Raw genomic sequence first — 22,152 nt, 5'->3', positions numbered from 1 at the left:
GCTGTTCTTTTGCATGTACTGTAAGTGTACACTATAAGTATGTATTGTGTGCATGCATATTAACCCATTTAGACCTGATATCGTTTCTACAAATGGCTTCTAAATCCTGACAGTTTTCTGAAAAACCCTCTATTTCTATATCAGTTGTTCTCAAACTATTTCATGTCAAGGAGCGCCACAATTATCTATATTTGCAAAAGGGGTTTCCCGTCCAGAATGGTTTAATGTTTGCACGATGTTGCGTCCAAATGTCTTTAAGAGGCTAATTAAAGCAATCATCACAACATGCACGTCTGTCTGACTCACCACCACGTCGGAGTGAATCACGCTGCCTTTACCCTGCAGCCGTTTACAACTATTTGTATACAGTACGTCCGTGCATTATATAATAAACAAAAGGCTGTGGTGGTGGTGGAGGTTGACCTTCTGATCGGAACATTTATATTTACTCACGGTTCACCCGCCATATTTATTTATTATCCAATCCAATGTTGCTTCATGTCATCCCTTGTGTTGTGATTCATGCAGGAGATGCAGGCTGTAGTAGTATACAGCAGTGATGTAAATAGGTTTTCAATGTAATGAGTCCCGGGATGCAGGGATGGTCTTTTAGATGAGTCCCAGGGATATTTGATTAGTCCCACTTCAATGACGTTAGGAGTCATATTTTGCCATTGTTACAAATTGCAGCATTTAACTCCCATTTCCTTTTATATGGTTATAATGTGGTTATATTCATGTAGTGAAGGAACAAATACAGCACTCACGTTATCCGTCAGGATTCTTGTTTTATTTCTTCAACTCTAATCTAGACAACAATGTTTCTGTGTCACTTATAAAGGGGACCTGGGTGCGTTTCACTAAACGGTCCAGGTGCACGATATACATCATCATTACATCAATAAATCATTAGTTCTATAAGTTATTTCCATTAGGAGAATTGTATCACAACAAGAAAACAAGAAAACCACATACAATATATTGGCACTGTTTTAAGATCCTTATTGGAAACATTATAAACCACAAATCTGACCTGTGCAGGTCTCTAAGACCCCTCTATAAAGACAGACTCAGATTTTACACCATGCTCTGAAATATTATTAGAAAAGGTATTATAAAAAACATCTTAGTAGTAATTCCTCATTGAGCCCTTCCGGGTGTTCAGTTTGTAAGGTGTGTATATACCACGCTACTCTCTGTAACAGCAGTTTTTCACGGTCCCCTCCTCTTTTTAAGGGCTGAACAGCCTCTAAACCCTGAACCTAAGAGAGCACATTTTATGTCCCACCTCGTTAAAGTGTCTAGCCACATGCTGTTATGTTCTGTAATCCTCACTTTTAATTCTCTTTTAGTTTATATTCATGTAGAAAACGGAAGAAGAAATTATTATTATAACTAAAGCTATAGCAAAATAAACTAGAATAAAAAACACAATAGAGTAGTACAGTAGTGCTGACAGATTCTACAAAAATGGCTTCTAAATCCAGTTTTCTGAAAAACTTCATGTTTCTATGTCAGTGGTGCTCAACCTTTTTCATGTCAAGGACCCCCAGAAATATCTGTAATTGGCCGCCGACCCCCATCTGAAAATATGTTGGTTTTTTTATTTAAATAAATCGATTTATATCGTCGGGATTAATATCGATATATATCGATATATCGTTACATGCCTATCGAACACGTGTCAGCAATGTCAGGCCAAAGCCTATATGTGGCATTACAACCTGGACCAATTGGCCAGCGTGCGCCCCTCCATCACTGTTATTTTCTGCATGATGATATAACTAACACACTCTCTCTCTCTCTCTCTCTCTCTCTCTCTCTCTCTCTCTCTCTCTCTCCAGGACACGGACATCGAGGTGGACGAGAACGGCACTCTGGACCTGAGCATGAAGAAGCCCATTAAGCGCGAGGGCAGCCTGTCGGCCGGCGCCAGCCCCGGGGTCCGATCCCCGGACCCCTCGTCCTCCTCGTCCTCGTCCTCCCTTCACCACGGCATGACGTCGCCGCACGCAGGACACCCCTACAAGCAGGCACGTGTCCACACATTAGACTGCCATTTTACCCATCTGTAAAAAATAAGAAAAAGAAAAGTGAGGGGCATCATGACGTAACATGTCTATTTGCTCTAATTGTCTAATTGCTTCATTGTCAATGGGAATTTAATTTGTGTAGGACCGAAATAGCCATTTTGCTCGATACATATTACAGTATGTACATTCTCCATTCATTGTCAATTGTGTCGGACAAAACTACCGATTTGCATATGACGTAAATTCTCCATCCATAATGGCATTTGATGTTTGTGTTCAGACAGAATCCACACTACAGCTGTTTACGAGAAAAAAATGTGTGAAGTGAGGGGCGCTCTTATCATCATGACGTAACATGTCTATTTGCTCTAATTGTCTATTGCTTCATTGTCAATGGGAAATTAACTTTGTGTAGGACCGGAATAGCCACCTTGCTCGTCTACATATTATGTACATTTTCCATTCATTGTCAATGGCATTTAATGTTCGTGTTGCCACAAACTTACGTCATAATTTGGCGGACATTTGACCTAATTTCTCCTTTCATTGTCAATGGCAAATATGTTGATGTGTGGGGACAAAAGCTATATATAGGAGGGGCTACCGCCACTCAAAAAATAACGGATCTACAAGCTCTCAACGCATCGCAGCACGATGTTGAGAGCTTGTAGATCCCTTATTTCCACCATTTCCCCTATATGTGCAGGGTATTTTCACCTATAAGTGCAGGGTATTTCCCCCTAAAAGTGCAGGGTATTCCCCCTAAAAGTGCAGGGTATTTTCCCCTATAAGTGCAGGGTATTTCCCCCTAAAAGTGCAGGGTATTTCCCCCTAAAAGTGCAGGGTATTTCCCCCTAAAAGTGCAGGGTATTTCCCCCTAAAAGTGCAGGGTATTTCCCCCTATAAGTGCAGGGTATTTCCCCCTAAAAGTGCAGGGTATTTCCCCCTATAAGTGCAGGGTATTTCCCCCTATAAGTGCAGGGTATTTCCCCCTATAAGTGCAGGGTATTTTCCCCTATAAGTGCAGGGTATTTCCCCCTATAAGTGCAGGGTATTTCCCCCTATAAGTGCAGGGTATTTTCCCCTATAAGTGCAGGGTATTTCCCCCTATAAGTGCAGGGTATTTCCCCCTATAAGTGCAGGGTATTTTCCCCTATAAGTGCAGGGTATTTCCCCCTATAAGTGCAGGGTATTTCCCCCTATAAGTGCAGGGTATTTCCCCCTATAAGTGCAGGGTATTTCCCCCTATAAGTGCAGGGTATTTCCCCTAAAAGTGCAGGGTATTTTCCCCTATAAGTGCAGGGTATTTCCCCTATAAGTGCAGGGTATTTTCTAACATTCCCTGCATGTCTACAAACAGGAGGAGTGGGAGGGCCCGCTGGACTACACCAAACCCAACCGCCAGCGCGAGGAGGAAGCCGATGAGGTCAGCGTCACATACAGTGCATTCAATGATATAGTACTTTATTGTCAGTTTGCACTGAAATGTGTCTTGCGGCCCAGCGGCCTTATATGCAACACATATACACACATTTGACTAAGCCTCAAAGTCGACTGATGGACAAAATACTTCTTCAGTCTGACCTTATTGTATGCTGGTACACCATATCTCCTTCCTGAAGGCAGCAACCTATACTCTCCATTCAAAACATGGCTATAGTATTAGAGGTGATATTCCTTGCTAACCTTAGGATGCTGTTATCATACGTGGATGTGGGCTTTATGAGGGCGAGAAGCGACCTAAAAGGGCGAGGTGGCTTGCACGCATCCACCTGGGTGACGGCAGACTGCTGCATGGGCGAGCGCTGGCACTTTGTCAGATCACCAAATGGAATGAATTATGTACTGGCCATAGCCATAATATGGAGCGTGTCTTAATAATAATAATAACTTTAATTTATATAGAGCCTTTCAAGAAACCCAAGGACGCTTTACAAAACAGAAAAACAGAAAACAAAACAAACAAACTAATTGCCCAAAGCCTGAGTAAACAAATGTCTCTTCAGTGCAGACTTGAAAGCGTCCAATGTAGGAGTCTGGCGAATCTCCAAGGGGAGAGAGTTGCAGAGGGCAGGGGCTGCCACATAGAATGTTCTATCGCCAAGGGTCCGCTTTTTCGCATGACACATGGTGAGGAGTTCCATGTCCGAAGACCTCAGGTTCCGTTCAGGGGTGTAGTCCTTGAGGAGGTCTGTCAGATACTGTGGGGAAAGGGCATGGAGGGATTTGTAGGTGAGGAGGAGAAGTTTGTAGTTGATGCGGAATGTAACCGGGAGCCAGTGGATGCGTTTGAGGGTGGTGGTGATGTGCTGCCAGCGTTGTGTACGGGTGAGCACTCTGGCAGACGAGTTTTGCACGTACTGCAATCTGTCAAGGGCCTTGTTTGGGAGGCCGAAAGTCTGGAAATGTTTTTGAGGTGGAAGAAGGCAGATTTAGTAACAGATTTGATGTGGGATTGAAAGGAGAGGGTAGAGTCCAGGATGACACGCAGGTTGCGCACTTCAGGGGATGGAGAGATGGAACAGCCATCCACCTGGAGAAGAAAATGTCCTATCTTCTCAAGTTGCATCTTGGGACCCATGATCATGAGCTCTGTTTTCTTGCTGTTGAGTTTGAGGAGGTTGGTCTTTATTTCATGAAGGCAGTTGACAATGGACTGTGGGGGGAGCATACAGCTGTGTATCATCAGCATAGCAGTGGAACCGTAGATCATGTTAGCGGATGATCTGACGCTCGGTCAAATGTAAATGGTGAAAAGGATGGGGCCAAGTACAGAGCCTTGTTTTACTCCATGGTTAACTGGGGCATGGTGGGAGCTGGATCCATTGATGGAGACAAACTGCTGCCTGTTGGACAGATATGAGTGGAACCAGGAGAGAACGGATCCGGTGAGTCCAAGGTGGGTGGAAAGGCCGTTAAGGAGGATGGAATGGGAGACGGTGTCGAAAGCTGCAGAGAGATCCAAAAGAATCAGGAGACTAATGTTGCCTGAGTCAGCAGCCATGAGGAGATCATGTCAGTCTCCGTGCTGTGGTGAGCTCTAGCCAGACTGGAGGGGTTAGAAGAGTGTACAGCATTTATGAGGTCAGATCAACATATGGAATGTCAGCTCCATATATGGAGATCTAAGGGTGACAGCGGGGGCAGTGTCTTGAGTGTACAGGGTTTGATGAGGTCTGGCCATATATGGAGAGTGTCCTGAGTGTACAGGGTTTGATGAGGTCAGATCAACATATGAAATGTCAGAACAGGTCAGCTCCATATATGGAGATCTAAGTGTGGCATCGTGGAAAGTGTCTGGGTTTGATGAGGTCAGACGAGGTCAGATCAACATATGGAATGAATTCTGTTTTGGCCATGTATGGAGCGTGTCACCAGGCGAGATGGCCAGACATGAAATATTGAGAACCATTGATATACAGTAGAAACATGAGGATTTTTTCAGAAAATTGTCATGATTTTCAGGAAAGTGTTCGAAATTCAATTAAAATAATGTTGTTTGTTTGTTTGTTTTTTGCAAAGGGGTGAAGTGGCCCTTAAAAGCATGCAGCAAACACTTGGTTGTCTCCTACGTCAGTGGTTTTCAACCGTTTTCATCCACTATTCAATTGCCATTTGAGCCACGGACCACCATTCAATTAGATCTAGCCTCTCAGACCCAAGACTGTATTGATGTTAGTACCATTAAGGCAAACTTTGATCAAAATAACAATTCTTCTACATTCTCTAATTGTATATAGACTTCTTGTAAATTAAGTAATGCAGATGTTTAGCAATAATTTAACTCTCTAGAGTGTAAAATGAAACCAAATGTCTACGAGGAAAATGAACAGGAATAATTTCCTGGGCCCTGTTAGGGGGCGGGACTGCAGCGCTCTATATGCAACCAGGCAGTGGCCTCTTGATCAGGGGATTCGTTGTGCTTATGAGCTTGAAACAGTACTACTTGTCAACAAGTACAACTACCTCCAACCTCCAACTTTCATCATTGAAGTGCAGCTTTAGGTCAGATCTTTGACGCTTTCAGAGTACATTTGGAAGTATACGCTGAAAGACATAGTTGAATTGTCTTCGCTCTGATGTCGACATGCAGGGAGGTTGTTTCCATCCATCCATGTGTGCAGCTATAATCTCAGATACTGCTGGACCTAATGGAGCATGCACATGGAAGACATTACAAATAGGAATGTTTTTGACCTACAGTATAAATCCTAGGTTGCACGATAAAACAGAATAAATTAAAAACATGGATCCCATGGATCGTGACATGACTGACTCTCGATATCTCCCCAGCGTCTTCTTTAAAACACACTTTTTGCATTTTGTCTGAATACTATATCTTGCAAACCAGGCGCAGGCGTTTAAAGTGCTCGTGTTTCGACGTGCGAATAGATTCTAAGCGCAGGACCTGTGTGCAACAATATAGGTCTTGTATTTCCATGAACGGCATGTTTTGCTGAAATGTCACGACAAGAATGTTCGTCGAAAATCCCAGCTGTCCGGAAATTCATTTCCACTTTGCACATGTTTCTATAAGTTCTGCCCGATCGTATTTCCCAGCCATGATGTGTCCTAGACTGCTTCTCCTCTTTCCTTTATTCATTGTAACTCAGCGAAATAGGAGTGGATGTACGGTTCATAACACTGCGCATCAGAAGGTGGTGTGTGTGTCAGGTGCGTTGCACCATCCTGTCTTTGGCAATATGCAAATTTACGCTCCTTTGAACTTTTTTCAAAAAGAAATACAAAGAACCTTGAATATAAATTTTTGATGAAGACACACACACACACACACACACACACACACACACACACACACACACACACACACACACTGCGTTTGGAGCACCGCTTGTCCACAAAGAATTCAAACGGAGGGATAGGAGGAGAGCATGATCTGTGTGCACGGTAGTTCACTCATGTTCCTCTCTCGTATACAAGTAAAGTCACCGTGCTATTCTATCCATTTGCAACTCAGAACGTGTGCAAGAAATGTGCACTCTCAGAGTTGAATTAAAAGCCCCAATCCATAATTTTGTTTAAGTTCATAAACACGTAATTCAATTAGAAAGAAGGGCATGGTACAACACTTTTAATTATTTGTTCGACCCAAAATATTGTGTTGATTTGTCATGATCCGAGTTGGCTTTGTCCGAGGTTTACAGATCTTTAAATAAATACTTTTTGAAATGTCTATGGGGGAAATGAATGGTGAATTATTTCCTGGGCCTGTCGTCGTCATGAAAGGGGGCGGGACTGTGACGCTCTGTTGATACTTTTTATACAAGTAAAACAATTGAGTACTTTTCCATCACTGCTAATGTTGCGGTTCTATTCGTGTCTCATCATCAGTGTTGATTTCGTCGACTAAAACTAAGACGAAAAATGTTCGTCAACTACCTTTTTCCACTGTCGAAAACTAAATGGAAACTAAATGAAAACTAAGCTATGGTGACTAAATATACTGACAATTTCGTCAACAAGGGGGCTAGTGGACCAGAGATCCAGTATAAGTAATTTTACAATTTTAGAAAATAGACCATTTCTGAAAATAAACGACATAGCCCGTTGTGGGCTTGTAGATCGGATTTTAGTCGACTAAATCAACTAGCTTTAGTCGACTAAAATCTTATGACATTTAGTTGACACTAAAACATTCCAGGTGACAAAAATGTGACTAAAACTAAATGAAAACTATTCAAGAGACTATGACTAAAACTAAAATCAAAATTTGCTGCCAAAAACAACACTGCTCAAGTACGTCTTCCTCTCTCTCTCTCTCTCTCTCTCTCCCCGTCCAGATGGAACACACGGGCCACTCGTTCGCCTCGTCCGACCCTGAGGACGGCGACATGATGCAGGACGGTCTGGAGGACAGGAAGTACCCCGGAGAGGTCACCAGCCCAAATTTCAAGGTCAAGTTCCTCTCCAACTCCTGCTCCAAGGACCCCAAGAAGGACCTGCTCTTGTAAGTGACCGACCGACTGCGTGGGTCGATTTTTTTTGTCGACTGAAACTAAAATGTCCGTCGACTTCAGCTTTTTTCACAGAAAGTAAATAAGCTATACACTGACTAAAACTAAGACTACAGTACATATACTGACAATTTCATCAACAAATAAAAACTAGATACTAATTCTTAACAGTATTACTGTATTGCTGTACTTCTGAGAATCTGAGTACCTTTGTTTTTCTCCACCACTGTTGGTGCTTCCGTCTCACTGCTTTCCTCTTCCTGGGCGTCTCTCTCTCTCTCTCTGCATGTGTCCTTATCTCCAGGTGTCCCACGCCCGGCTGCGACGGCAGTGGCCACATCACCGGAAACTATGCATCTCATCGCAGGTATATTGATTGATTGATTGAATTATTTATTAACAGTATGCAGAATGAATAAATAGGTGTAGTTTTGCCCAATCAATTCATAATGAATTAACATTCCAATTTCGGAGCTCTGGCAACCAAAAAGAACTGACCCGGCCGGTGGAAAAGGGGTCTCAGTGAACTGTATCTCCGCCAGGCCCGGGTTGTCCCAGTTTATGATGGGAGTGAACATGTCCAAAATGTCCAAAAGGAAAGACTGCATGGCATATGGCATGAAAACAGTACATGTGCTCACTGTATATATATATATATATATATATATGAGACAAAAAAAAGGGACTCCTGCACATCCAAAAAGACCCGTAGGAGGTGCAAGTCTAGTTAGCAGGCATAGACATCAAAAAAGAGAAAAACCTTCCAAGGAAGGGACTGCACACTCCAGGGAACAGAGACGAACAACTTACTGCATCAAACTTATTTATTAGCACTAATAAATAAGCTAATAAATGATGCAGTAAGTTGTCCGTCTCTGTTCCCTGGAGTGTGCAGTCCCTTCCTTGGAAGGTTTTTCTCTATTTTTTGATATATATATATATATATATATATATATATATGTATATGTATATATAATATAGGGCTGTGGCTGAAGCACAACCATCCTCTCCTCTGGCCAGGGGGGACATGGTTGTTGGCATTTCCATACAGAGGAATGCATAATACATCAAATTAAATGAATTAATTAAAAACAATAACACACACATGTGCACACACGCACACACGTGCGCACGTAAACAAACATATTGCACGTAATAATGTATGCACGTAATAGTGTGTATGTATGTATACAAATCGTATGTTGGGGTGAGACTTATATTGCATTGTACCAGAATCCAAATGAGGCAAAAACCACTTATATTTCACATAATTCCATTTGACCCCCAGCATTCCGGAGTCAATAATGTATACACAGTAAAGTCCGGAGTGTTAATATCACTCTGAGAGGGTGTACACGTGGAACCAAATGGACCCTTGGTGGGTCCATTTGGTTCCACTTGTCCACTCACTCACTGAGTTAACGTTGCGCTCAGGATTTTACAGCGTGGCGTGAATATGACTTTGATATGCATCAGTAATTTACCGTCTATATACTTCTTCTGGCTGTCCATCCTTCTCCTTCATATATAAACGACCTTGGTATGCCGTGCATTCCTGATTCTTTTTCCCTTCACTCATGGGTTTTTTTCTCTCTCTTTCTTTTCAACTCCTTCACATTCACTCACTTTCCTTCCCCCCCCACCTCTCTCTCTCTCTCTCTCTCTCTCTCTCTCTCTCTGTCTTAACTCTGTCGTTCTCCTTTGCCTCTATTTTCCTCCCACTCTCTCTCTCTCTCCTCCCATATGTTTTGCTGCATATATACTTCTTTTATACTCTCTTCTCCCTTTTGTATTCTTCTCTCTTCCCCCCCTCTCTTTCTCTCTGTCTGTCTCTGTCTCTCTCCCTCCTCCTCTGTCCGTCCGTCAGTCTGTCTGGGTGTCCTCTCGCTGATAAGAGCCTGCGGTCCCTCATGGCGGCCCACACTGCTGAACTCAAGTATGTCTGCTCTCTTTCTCTCTCTCTCTCTCTCTCTCTCTCTCTCTCTCTCTCTCTCTCTCTCTCTCTCTCTCTCCTACTCTTTTTGCTGTCTTTTTCTCCACTGCCACTTCAAATGTGTAACTGCCACCGACTCCTCCATCACCGCCGAACACACCACACACACAGCACAATGGAGCGTGTTTCTGCTGACATTTACTTTCCCATTGTCACGCTGGCTGGCTGGCTGCCGCCGCCTCTTGCCTCCCATCGCATCTGTTGCGGTGTTTTTCCCTCTGCAAGCAAGCAAGCGCTCCTCGGACTCAATTCACTCTCTGTTCGTCTCCACTGCCAATTTAAAAGGGAGGGTGGCAGTGCAGCGCATTCAGATGGATGGATGGATGGATGGATCAATTTACAATTTAGGCATTTAGCAGACGCTCTTAAAATCCAGAGCGACTTACATTGTTCCAACTGAAAGTGAATTGACCCCAAAAGCTGCTCTGCAACCATCTACTCCAACAGAATCCCTGAGTAACTTTAACTCTAACACATTGCTTCGGCATGAGTCTTTCCATGAAGCCCTGTGTAACACTAATCCACAGCTCCATAACTCCACCACCATCAAAACGTCCCAACGCCCCACCGTGTCATTTGCCTGCACGTCGGGTTAAATAAAAGTCGATGGTGGACATTGAGCGGTGTGAGGAGCTAAAAACATTGCTCTGCTATTCCCCCCAGATGCCCCACTCTGGGATGTGACGGCTCGGGTCATATCACAGGAAACTACTCCTCCCACAGAAGGTAACCCACCCCCCCCCCCCCCCCTCTACCGAGCAAACAGCAAAAAGACCAACTACACAAACACATACAGAATCCCACATAAACGCACGCACGCACGCACGCACGCACGCACGCACGCACGCACGCACGCACGCACGCACGAACGCACGCACGCATGCACACACACACACACACACACACACACAGCCAGTGAAGTCTAGAGACAGATCATGTTAGCGTTAGATAAGAGGCCACACACAGGCATACATTCCCACCGTATTTGTCCATGGTATCCTATTTAGTGTTGTCGTTGAATAGTCATTGTTATCCCATTTTTTATTTATATGATTTATTTATTTATTTTTCAGCAACCTTTGTCGGTGTACTGGCTAGGGCCTCCCTCTGTCGAGGCATGTCGGGGGCTGCCCATTGGTTCCACCTCCCATTAGTTCCACCATGCATTAAGGTTGGCAAACATGCATTAATGTTGGTGAACATGCATTAAGGTTGGCAAACATGCATTAATGTTGGTGAACATGCATTAAGGTTGGCAAACATGCATTAAGGTTGGCCAACATGTATTAAGGTTGGCAAACATGCATTAATGTTGGCCAACATGCATTAAGGTTGGCTAACATGCATTAAGGTTGGCCAACATGCATTAATGTTGGCTAACATGCATTAAGGTTGGCAAACATGCATTAATGTTGGTGAACATGCATTAAGGTTGGCAAACATGCATTAAGGTTGGCCAACATGTATTAAGGTTGGCAAACATGCATTAATGTTGGTGAACATGCATTAAGGTTGGCAAACATGCATTAATGTTGGTGAACATGCATTAAGGTTGGCAAACATGCATTAAGGTTGGCCAACATGCATTAAGGTTGGCCAACATGCATTAAGGTTGGCCAACATGCATTAAGGTTGGCAAACATGCATTAAGGTTGGCAAACATGCATTAATGTAGGCCCACATGCATTAAGGTTGGCAAACATGTATTAAGGTTGGCAAACATGCATTAAGGTTGGCCAACATGCATTAATGTTGGCAAACATGCATTAAGGTTGGCAAACATGCATTAAGGTTGGCCAACATGCATTAATGTTGGCAAACATGCATTAAGGTTGGCAAACATGCATTAAGGTTGGCCAACATACATTAATGTTGGCCAACATGCATTAATGTTGGCAAACATGCATTAAGGTTGGCCAACATGCATTAATGTTGGCAAACATGCATTAAGGTTGGCCAACATGCATTAAGGTTGGCCAACATACATTAAGGTTGGCCAACATGCATTACGGTTGGCCAACATGCATTAAGGTTGGCCAACATGCATTAAGGTTGGCCAACATGCATTAAGGTTGGCCAACATGCATTAAGGTTGGCCAACATGCATTACGGTTGGCCAACATGCATTAAGGTTGGCCAACATGCATTAAGGTTGGCCAACATGCATTAAGGTTGGCAAACATGCGTTAAGGTTGGCCAACATGCATTAAGGTTGGCAAACATGCATTACGGTTGGCCAACATGCATTAAGGTTGGCCAACATGCATTACGGTTGGCCAACATACATTAATGTTGGCCACCATGTATTAAGGTTGGCCAACATGCATTAAGGTTGGCCAACATGCATTAAGGTTGGCCAACATACATTAAGGTTGGCCAACATGCATTAAGGTTGGACAACATGCATTAAGGTTGGCCAACATGCATTAAGGTGGGCCAACATGCATTAAGGTTGGCCAACATGCATTAAGGTTGGCCAACATGTATTAATGTTGGCCAACATGCATTAAGGTTGGCCAACATGCATTAAGGTTGGCCAACATGCATTAATGTTGGCCAACATGCATTAAGGTTGGCCAACATACATTAAGGTTGGCCAACATGCATTAATGTTGGCCAACATGCATTAAGGTTGGCCAACATACATTAAGGTTGGCCAACATGCATTAAGGTTGGCCAACATGCATTAATGTTGGCCAACATACATTAAGGTTGGCCAACATACATTAAGGTTGGCCAACATGCATTAAGGTTGGACAACATGCATTAAGGTTGGCCAACATGCTTTAAGGTTGGCCAACATGCATTAAGGTTGGCCAACATGCATTAAGGTTGGCCAACATGCGCTGCTCCTATGCTTGCGGTTATGTTTAGGTTAGGTTTCTCTAGGGTTAGTAATGGTTGTAATGGTGGGGTAATGTAATGGGTTAGTAATGGTGGAACTAACGGGAGGTCGAATCAATGCCACGCTACCGGCATGTCCTATAGCCACTAATATAAACCAGTTAAAGACAACAGCTTTTTATTTATTTATTTCCAACCCCAATGTTATCAACTCCATACTTTCTTGTTTTCAGTTTGTCTGGGTGCCCGCGTGCCAAGAAAAGTGGGATTAAAACAACTCCTACCAAGGACAACCAAGAGGACCCAGAGCTCTTAAAGTTCGTACCCCGCTCAGACAAGCCACGTCCCATAATGCTCTGCTTTATAGTGAGATTGACGGTAAAAGAAAAAGTAAAAACAAAATGCAATAGACAAACGGGTATAGTTTACTTGGATGGTCTCCAGTTATGGCTGTGGTTCCTAAAACGTTTTATCCCCATGACCCCAAAGAGAGATTAGACGTTTGCCCGGGGGACCCTACTGTACTGTAAATAGCAGAGCAACAAGCTCACAATGCGTCGCGTTGTGAGCTTGTAGATCGGCTATTTTCACTACTACTTATTTTCTTCTAATTTATGGAATTTGACGGGAAATATCACAGGCTGACTCTTTTTTGACTGTAGTTCATGGTAGAGTATTGCAGCCTAGATCACCAATACATGAGATATACTGTATCGCATGAACGGGTTTCATCCTTCAAGTCCAACATTCTCACAAAATGTGGTCGAGTCAAAAGGCTTATAATGGAAGCACACCGTGCTCTGTATCTATGCTTGATTATTCTAGCTCTGGTTTCTGCAGTGGTGGACACAGTGGCGTGCACAGATAGACACTAGGTGGTGCTAGAGCACCTGCACCCTCTAAATGTCTGTGCACGCCACTGGGTGGACACATCGACTCCAGTGTAGATACTCCTGGTCAAAATGTTACTCCACTATACTTTGGGTCAATCAAAGTCGCTCTGTCAAATTTGCATGAATACTTACGTATTAAAAAAAATATATATCTAACTAATTCAATAGTACAGTACAGTAACTATAACAATAAATGTATAGTTGTTTTCCAATCAACTGCACAATATAAATGTGTGTCGCCAATTGGACTAGTTACATCCTGACAAGGTATAACCGAACCTCTGCCAAAGTGTCCTTGCATTTACTTTCCACCACTGTGTCCCAGAAATGGCTGATCCCCACACGTTGCAGTAATGTAGGCTATCTGCGCGCATATATCTAAATGACGGAGCGGTTGCGCAAAAACCCGCCCGGCAGCACTGTTTAATGCAATTTATTTGTGTGAGTTATAAGTATTTTTTGTTGAATTACAAAGATGTAAAAGTATGTTAAACAGTATGTATGTCCATAAAATAAGCAAGCAGCACGCTAGCAGACAATACTATTATTATTATTACTATTATTATTATTATTATTATTATTTATTATTATATTTTCACAATGCCGGCTAGGCTACTTTCTAATGTTTTGATAATTTGCGCGACAGATGTATGCATATGACGGTATAGAGTTACAAACTAGTGTATTTGACAAATAATAATAACAAAATGATTGAAACAAAGAACTATTGAATTGTTAGCGTGCCGCTTGTTTATGTTATGGATATACATACTGTATACAACTTTGTCATGAATAATTCAACAAAAAATAAGTTTTTTGTGCAACCGCTCCGTCATTTAGATATATGCTATCTGCGCATGTAGAAAAATGACACTATATATGACCGCAGCATCCTTCCACCTGACATGTGTAGCTACACGGCCTCTGATGAAATATCCTCAACTTTCTATACATCCTGCACGAGCGGTTTCCTTCTCGTCTAACTCTGTTTCTTTCTTCTCCCGGGCCCTCTGTCCTTCCATTTCGACCTCCCTTCCTCGTCCCTCCCTTCCTTGTCCCTCCCTCCCTCCCTCCCTCTGCCCCGTTTTGCCTCTTCCTCTCCCTTTTCCCCCCGCCACGCCCTCCTGCAGCAGGTGTCCGGTGCCAGGCTGCGACAGCCTGGGCCACATCAGCGGGAAGTACGCCACCCACCGCAGTGCCTACGGCTGTCCCCTGGCTGCCCGCAGGCAGAAGGAGGGCCTTCTGAACGGCACGCCTTTCTCCTGGAAAGCCTTCAAGACGGAGGGGCCGACCTGCCCCACGCCGAGCTGCGACGGCTCCGGTCACGCCAACGGAAGCTTCCTCACACACCGCAGGTACCACTCTCAGCCCAGCAATAATGGAACTATAGCCTAACGGAAGTTTCCTCACACACCGCAGGTACCACTCTCAGCCCAGCAATAATGGAACTATAGCCTAACGGAAGTTTCCTCACACACCGCAGGTACCACTCTCAGCCCAGCAATAATGGAACTATAGCCTAACGGAAGTTTCCTCACACACCGCAGGTACCACTCTCAGCCCAGCAATAATGGAACTATAGCCTAACGGAAGTTTCCTCACACACCGCAGGTACCACTCTCAGCCCAGCAATAATGGAACTATAGCCTAACGGAAGCTTCCTCACACACCGCAGGCGAGTTATTATGAGACTCCCCAATAGAGGGTATGCGCGTGACATCATCATCACACCCGGAAGTTATGCGGGAATGCCTACTGTGTGGCAAAAAAACAAACTTTCTGGCATTGACAGCCCATACATCCAAACAGAAAAGTCTTATTTTGATTGCATTAAATTACTTTAAACAACGTTAAATTAACTTTGCCACTCGATCTGCTATTCACTTTATGCATGCGCATACCCTATACTGTAGGCCCGCGAGGACCATCTGTCTGGCCCATGGTGAAAACTAATTGGGGAATCCTGGATTATGGCCTCTAGTTTGAAAGTATAGTTGGTATAATTGGGCAGCACGATTGACGGCTTCAGACGTTTGACACCCAGCAATGTGTGTTTTTGGTTTGTGTGTCTGACTCCTAACGGGTCTATGTGGTTTGTGTGTCTGACTCCTAACGGGTCTGTGTGGTTTGTGTGTCTGACTCCTAACGGGTCTATGTGGTTTGTGTGTCTGACTCCTAACGGGTCTGTGTGGTTTGTGTGTCTGACTCCTAACGGGTCTATGTGGTTTGTGTGTCTGACTCCTAACGGGTCTATGTGGTTTGTGTGTCTGACTCCTAACGGGTCTATGTGGTTTGTGTGTCTGACTCCTAACGGGTCTGTGTGGTTTGTGTGTCTGACTCCTAACCGGTCTATGTGGTTTGTGTGTCTGACTCCTAACCGGTCTCCAAATGAAAGGGAACAGGGTGTTATACAGTATAGTCCGGCAGCCGACAGGCTTCTTTTGTTTAAAGTGGGACATTTGGTATATAGTCTTTTTTATTGGCCTAAAGTATTGTCTATATACATTCATGAATCCACTTGCTGACCGGCTGTTAGTATTGGGCTTTTATTTTATTTTATTAACATCCTATGGCAGGCAAAATTGTAATTATTCTGAATCCATTCCAAGCATTAGTTTTGCACAAAAAACACTCACTCCTTGGGCTAAAAACAGCCATAGACGTCATGACAAATGTGATGAGGTCAGCACTTTTTGGGAAAGTGGCTATGGCTGTTTTTAGCCCAAGGAATGTATTTTGTGCAAAACGAATGCTTGGATTCAGAATCATGAAAACCCCCTATAGTTTGACATGTTACGTGCTACTTTTTTGCCTGCCATTTTTGCCTGCCATAGGATGTTAATGATAGGGTCACAAGAAACCCCTATAAAAAAATTGCCCAATATCAACAGCCAGTCTGCAAGTGGATTCACTAAATCTACAATTGATTTAGTCGACTAAAATGTATCTTGGCGGGCCTTATGCCGTCATAATGGCTGATTTTACACTTGCTGAAAATAGCCGATCTACAAGCTTAGCTTTTTTCAGCATGCGTGTAAAATGAAAGTGCAAAATGAAGGATCTCTTGTCCACTAGTCCCTTCCTAACACTAGTCTAGTTTTTATCTGTGGACAAAATTGTCAGTATATATAGTCTTAGTTTTAGTCATCAACTCATCATAGCTTAGTTTTCATTTAGTTTCCATTTAGTTTTTGTCTGTGGAAAAAGGTAGTCGATGAACATTCTTCATCATAGTTTTAGTCGACGAAAACAACACTGGTGTAACTAACTTCAGAGCTGTATTTAATGGTGACTCTGGGTGTCCTCCTCCTCGTGTATTTAATGGTGACTCTGGGTGTCCTCCTCGTGTATTTAATGGTGACTCTGGGTGTCCTCCTCCTCGTGTATTTAATGGTGACTCTGGGTGTCCTCCTGGTGTATTTAATGGTGACTCTGGGTGTCCTCCTGGTGTATTTAATGGTGACTCTGGGTGTCCTCCTCCTCGTGTATTTAATGGTGACTCTGGGTGTCCTCCTCGTGTATTTAATGGTGACTCTGGGTGTCCTCCTCCTCGTGTATTTAATGGTGACTCTGGGTGTCCTCCTGGTGTATTTAATGGTGACTCTGGGTGTCCTCCTGGTGTATTTAATGGTGACTCTGGGTGTCCTCCTCCTCGTGTATTTAATGGTGACTCTGGGTGTCCTCCTCCTGGTGTATTTAATGGTGACTCTGGGTGTCCTCCTGGTGTATTTAATGGTGACTCTGGGTGTCCTCCTCCTGGTGTATTTAATGGTGACTCTGGGTGTCCTCCTGGTGTATTTAATGGTGACTCTGGGTGTCCTCCTCATGGTGTATTTAATGGTGACTCTGGGTGTCCTCCTGGTGTATTTAATGGTGACTCTGGGTGTCCTCCTGGTGTATTTAATGGTGACTCTGGGTGTCCTCCTGGTGTATTTAATGGTGACTCTGGGTGTCCTCCTGGTGTATTTAATGGTGACTCTGGGTGTCCTCCTGGTGTATTTAATGGTGACTCTGGGTGTCCTCCTGGTGTATTTAATGGTGACTCTGGGTGTCCTCCTGGTGTATTTAATGGTGACTCTGGGTGTCCTCCTCCTGGTGTATTTAATGGTGACTCTGGGTGTCCTCCTGGTGTATTTAATGGTGACTCTGGGTGTCCTCCTCGTGTATTTAATGGTGACTCTGGGTGTCCTCCTCCTCGTGTATTTAATGGTGACTCTGGGCGTCATAATGGCTGATTTTACACTTGCTGAAAATAGCCGATCTACAAGCTTAGCTTTTTTCAGCATGCGTGTAAAATGAAAGTGCAAAATGAAGGATCTCTTGTCCACTAGTCCCTTTCTAACACTAGTCTAGTTTTTATCTGTGGACAAAATTGTCAGTATATATAGTCTTAGTTTTAGTCATCAACTCATCATAGCTTAGTTTTCATTTAGTTTCCATTTAGTTTTTGTCTGTGGAAAAAGGTAGTCGATGAACATTCTTCATCATAGTTTTAGTCGACGAAAACAACACTGGTGTAACTAACTTCAGAGCTGTATTTAATGGTGACTCTGGGTGTCCTCCTCCTCGTGTATTTAATGGTGACTCTGGGTGTCCTCCTGGTGTATTTAATGGTGACTCTGGGTGTCCTCCTGGTGTATTTAATGGTGACTCTGGGTGTCCTCCTCCTCGTGTATTTAATGGTGACTCTGGGTGTCCTCCTCCTGGTGTATTTAATGGTGACTCTGGGTGTCCTCCTGGTGTATTTAATGGTGACTCTGGGTGTCCTCCTCCTGGTGTATTTAATGGTGACTCTGGGTGTCCTCCTGGTGTATTTAATGGTGACTCTGGGTGTCCTCCTGGTGTATTTAATGGTGACTCTGGGTGTCCTCCTCGTGTATTTAATGGTGACTCTGGGTGTCCTCCTGGTGTATTTAATGGTGACTCTGGGTGTCCTCCTCCTGGTGTATTTAATGGTGACTCTGGGTGTCCTCCTGGTGTATTTAATGGTGACTCTGGGTGTCCTCCTGGTGTATTTAATGGTGACTCTGGGTGTCCTCCTGGTGTATTTAATGGTGACTCTGGGTGTCCTCCTGGTGTATTTAATGGTGACTCTGGGTGTCCTCCTGGTGTATTTAATGGTGACTCTGGGTGTCCTCCTGGTGTATTTAATGGTGACTCTGGGTGTCCTCCTTCTGGTGTATTTAATGGTGACTCTGGGTGTCCTCCTCCTCGTGTGCAGCCTGTCAGGATGCCCCAGAGCCTCCTTTGCCAAGAAGAAAGCTGCCAAGTTCCCTGGAGAGGACTTCCTGAACAACAAGTTCAGAGCTAGTGATGGTGAGTTGTGCGTGTGTGACTGCGTGCGTATGTGTGCACACGCGTATGTGTGCAGACGCGTGTGAGTGAGGTTTCCTTCATATTGTATTGTATTCTGTTGTGTTGTGTTGTGTTGTGTTGTGTTGTGTTGTGTTGTGTTGTATTGTGTTGTATTGTATTGTATTGTATTGTAATGCCTGCTCCCCCACCTGTGTAGTCCTGGATAACGACGAGGACATCAAGCAGCTCAACAGGGAGATCAACGACCTCAACGAGTCTAACAACGAGATGGAGGCGGACATGGTGAACCTGCAGACGCAGGTGTGTGTGTGTGTGTGTGCAGTGCACGCGTGTGTGTGTGTGTGTGTGTGTGTGTGTGTGCGTACGTGCGTGCGTGCATGTGTGTGTCACCTTCACATTTCATGTACCGATGATGTTGCTTTGATCCGTTTAACCTCCCAAACACACATTCTGGGATTGACCGTGAAATCACAAACTGCACGGAAGATGGAATGACACAGTTGACAGTGTTTTAACAACATGTTAAAACACAGAGTTTGCATGTTCTCCCCGTGTCCCCTAGGGAGGGTAGGTACCCTCACAAGAATCATGCAGTAATCCTGGTCTCTAAACTGCCTCCCCCTGGCCAGCCGGGGCGCCTGATGGAGGGGAAAGGATCTGGTCGGAATAACGTGTTCCTTCCACGCGTTACGTCCAACCAGGGAAACTCCCCCCTGTCAGGTGTAAAGGGGCAACTTGGACACTTGTGCATAGAAGGAAGCATGAGTTCAAGTCCGTTGCTCTCCCCAGGTTGGCGGAGGGTGTGTAGAGCCCAGGATCACATTAGATAATTGACACAGGGGTGAAAAATGGGTTACAAAATCGTGGGATAAATAAATAAAATCTCTGTTTAACTCTATGATGACCGCATACAATTAGGTATTTTTGCTTCTTGGCGTTGCTTATTTTTACTTCAACAAACAACGAGTAAAACAACACACTTCTTCCACCACTGACTGCTGCATCAGGGGTCATGTGGCCATGTTGGCGTGTGGTGGACATTTTCCTCAAAGTTCCATTTTTGCCACGGACATACAAAATGAGCGGACAATAATATTACCAGAAACATACAAATAGATGGCCCTGAATGACCATAACAGGAGGGAGGGCGAGATCCATTTGAGCCGACCGCGGCGGTCGGTAAGTCCGACGGGTCGGTTGGTAAGTCCGACGGGTCGTAGAGCCCTGCGCGGGAGTGATTTATTGATCCCACTCCCGCCCGCTCCCGTGGAATTTCAGCCCAGCCCCATTCCCTCCCGCGCCCGCAATGATTTTTTAATTTATTATTATTACTCACATTGCGCAGCAGCGCGCACATGCATGCTGGGTGGAGAGAGAGAGAGAGAGAGAGAGAGCGAGAGAGACTGCGTGTTAAAAACCCCATTGTGGGGAAAAGGAACTCGATCCACGCATGCACTTCTCAGAGTGATTAGCCTACTAATGATTGACGCTACCATGGTTTTACCTCAGTAAGACTATACCTAAACCTAACCCTAACCTTAACCTCAGTAAAACGATACCTAAACCTAACCTATGAACGATATAACCAGTAAAACTAACGCAGTGGCTGGGGGGCGTTTCCAAGAGCCCTGGCGACCGCTGCGTCGGACCACGGACCGACACGTCGGGCGGCTCAGATGGATTTCGCCCTTGCTGCATAACAGGTTCAAGGTGTTTATTGTCACACAGATGTACAGGTACAGCATTGTGAAAAACTGTATTGTGGTTGGATGATGCTCCACAATACACTTAAGTAAAACAGTAAATAAATAACGATGCTAAATCTAAAAGTTTTAAAAAGATTAAAATAACTCAGATCAGTATACAAGGCCGTAATACCATGGAAATGTTCAATGTTCATTTAAGCTTGTTAAGCAGTCTTACAGCCTGGGGAAGAAAACTGTTCTTCAGTCTGCTTGTGTTTTGATTTGGTTAGTTTGGAGTTGCAGGTCTGTAACTCTGAGTGTGTGTACAAATGGAACCAAATGATCCTTTCGAACCATTTGTACAAATAAAACATTTGAGAACCACTAGTACTAGTTGGACTCCTAATGTGCCACATAATCGTAGTAAATAATTTCCATACATATTCTGAAGAAAAGAGACTTGACATCCAGTAAGTGGGTGTTATGATCAAAATAAGAACATTATAATGGTGTGTAAACCAAGATCAAATCAAACAATTTTCCACGGACAAGGACAAGTCTTTGCCACGGACCTGTGCGTCATGTTGCTGACCCCTGACCCCTATGCTGCGTGTGTGCAGATCTGCTCCATGGAGAAGAACCTGAAGAACATCGAGCACGAGAACAAGATGATCGAAGAGCAGAACGAGCACCTGTTCATGGAGCTGTCGGGCCTGAGCCACGCCCTTATCCGCAGCCTGGCCAACATACGCCTTCCACACATGGTGAGTTCACAAGCACACACGCGCACGCGCACACACACACACACACACACACACACACACACACGCGCGTTAATGACCTCACGATCCGTGTTTTATACCATGCCATTCTCAGTCAAGATGGGTTTGTTCCTTCTTTGCGTCCTTCACAGCAGGAGCCTATCACGGAGCAGAACTTTGACAGCTACGTGAGCACGCTGACCGACATGTACACCAACAAAGACTGCTTCCAGAGCCCCGAGAACAAGGCTCTGCTGGAGAGCATCAACAAGGCGGTGAAGGGCATCAAGGTCTGACTGAGCCTTGATACGAGTAGGTGAGGGGGGCGGGGCGTTATGTCCAAAACACCACTATAGCAGGAGGTGGACGAGGAGGAGGAGGTGAGGGGGCGGGGGCGTTATGTCCAAAACACCACTATAGCAGGAGGTGGACGAGGAGGAGGAGGTGAGAGGCTGGGAAAACCGAAGGCGTCGAGAGACTCTACGGTTTGAAGAAAAGTTCAAATACAAAAACACAAAAAAATACAAAAAAAACAAAACAAATACATGTAAGGGCATTCAGGTTTTCTAAGAAAAGAATACAAAAAAACATGGCAAATTAAAACAACCTAGTTTTCAAACCCAGGGAAGCACTCTGTTTGAAGAAGAATCAC

General features: G+C 44.2%; 1 protein-coding gene across 1 annotated transcript in view; it reads left to right on the top strand.

Moving 5' to 3' along the window:
• Nucleotides 1-21,796, top strand: part of LOC308315049 (uncharacterized protein) — a gene marked incomplete at both ends in the record, with an annotated part of 177,666 nt that extends 155,870 nt beyond the window's left edge. The window contains 12 exon segments of the mRNA XM_080762872.1: nucleotides 1,845-2,033; nucleotides 3,394-3,459; nucleotides 7,835-8,001; nucleotides 8,313-8,375; nucleotides 9,876-9,944; nucleotides 10,665-10,727; nucleotides 13,079-13,162; nucleotides 14,872-15,093; nucleotides 18,960-19,054; nucleotides 19,251-19,354; nucleotides 21,360-21,503; nucleotides 21,653-21,796. Coding sequence (XP_080618998.1) covers nucleotides 1,845-2,033; nucleotides 3,394-3,459; nucleotides 7,835-8,001; nucleotides 8,313-8,375; nucleotides 9,876-9,944; nucleotides 10,665-10,727; nucleotides 13,079-13,162; nucleotides 14,872-15,093; nucleotides 18,960-19,054; nucleotides 19,251-19,354; nucleotides 21,360-21,503; nucleotides 21,653-21,796 — 1,410 coding nt within the window.
• Between the last annotated feature and the right edge of the window lie 356 nt (nucleotides 21,797-22,152).

The sequence above is a fragment of the Protomyctophum bolini genome (genome assembly GCF_963924005.1).
Source record: "Protomyctophum bolini genome assembly, chromosome: 5".
Taxonomy (NCBI): Eukaryota; Metazoa; Chordata; class Actinopteri; order Myctophiformes; family Myctophidae; genus Protomyctophum; species Protomyctophum bolini.
This window is presented reverse-complemented; position numbering and strand designations above follow the sequence as displayed.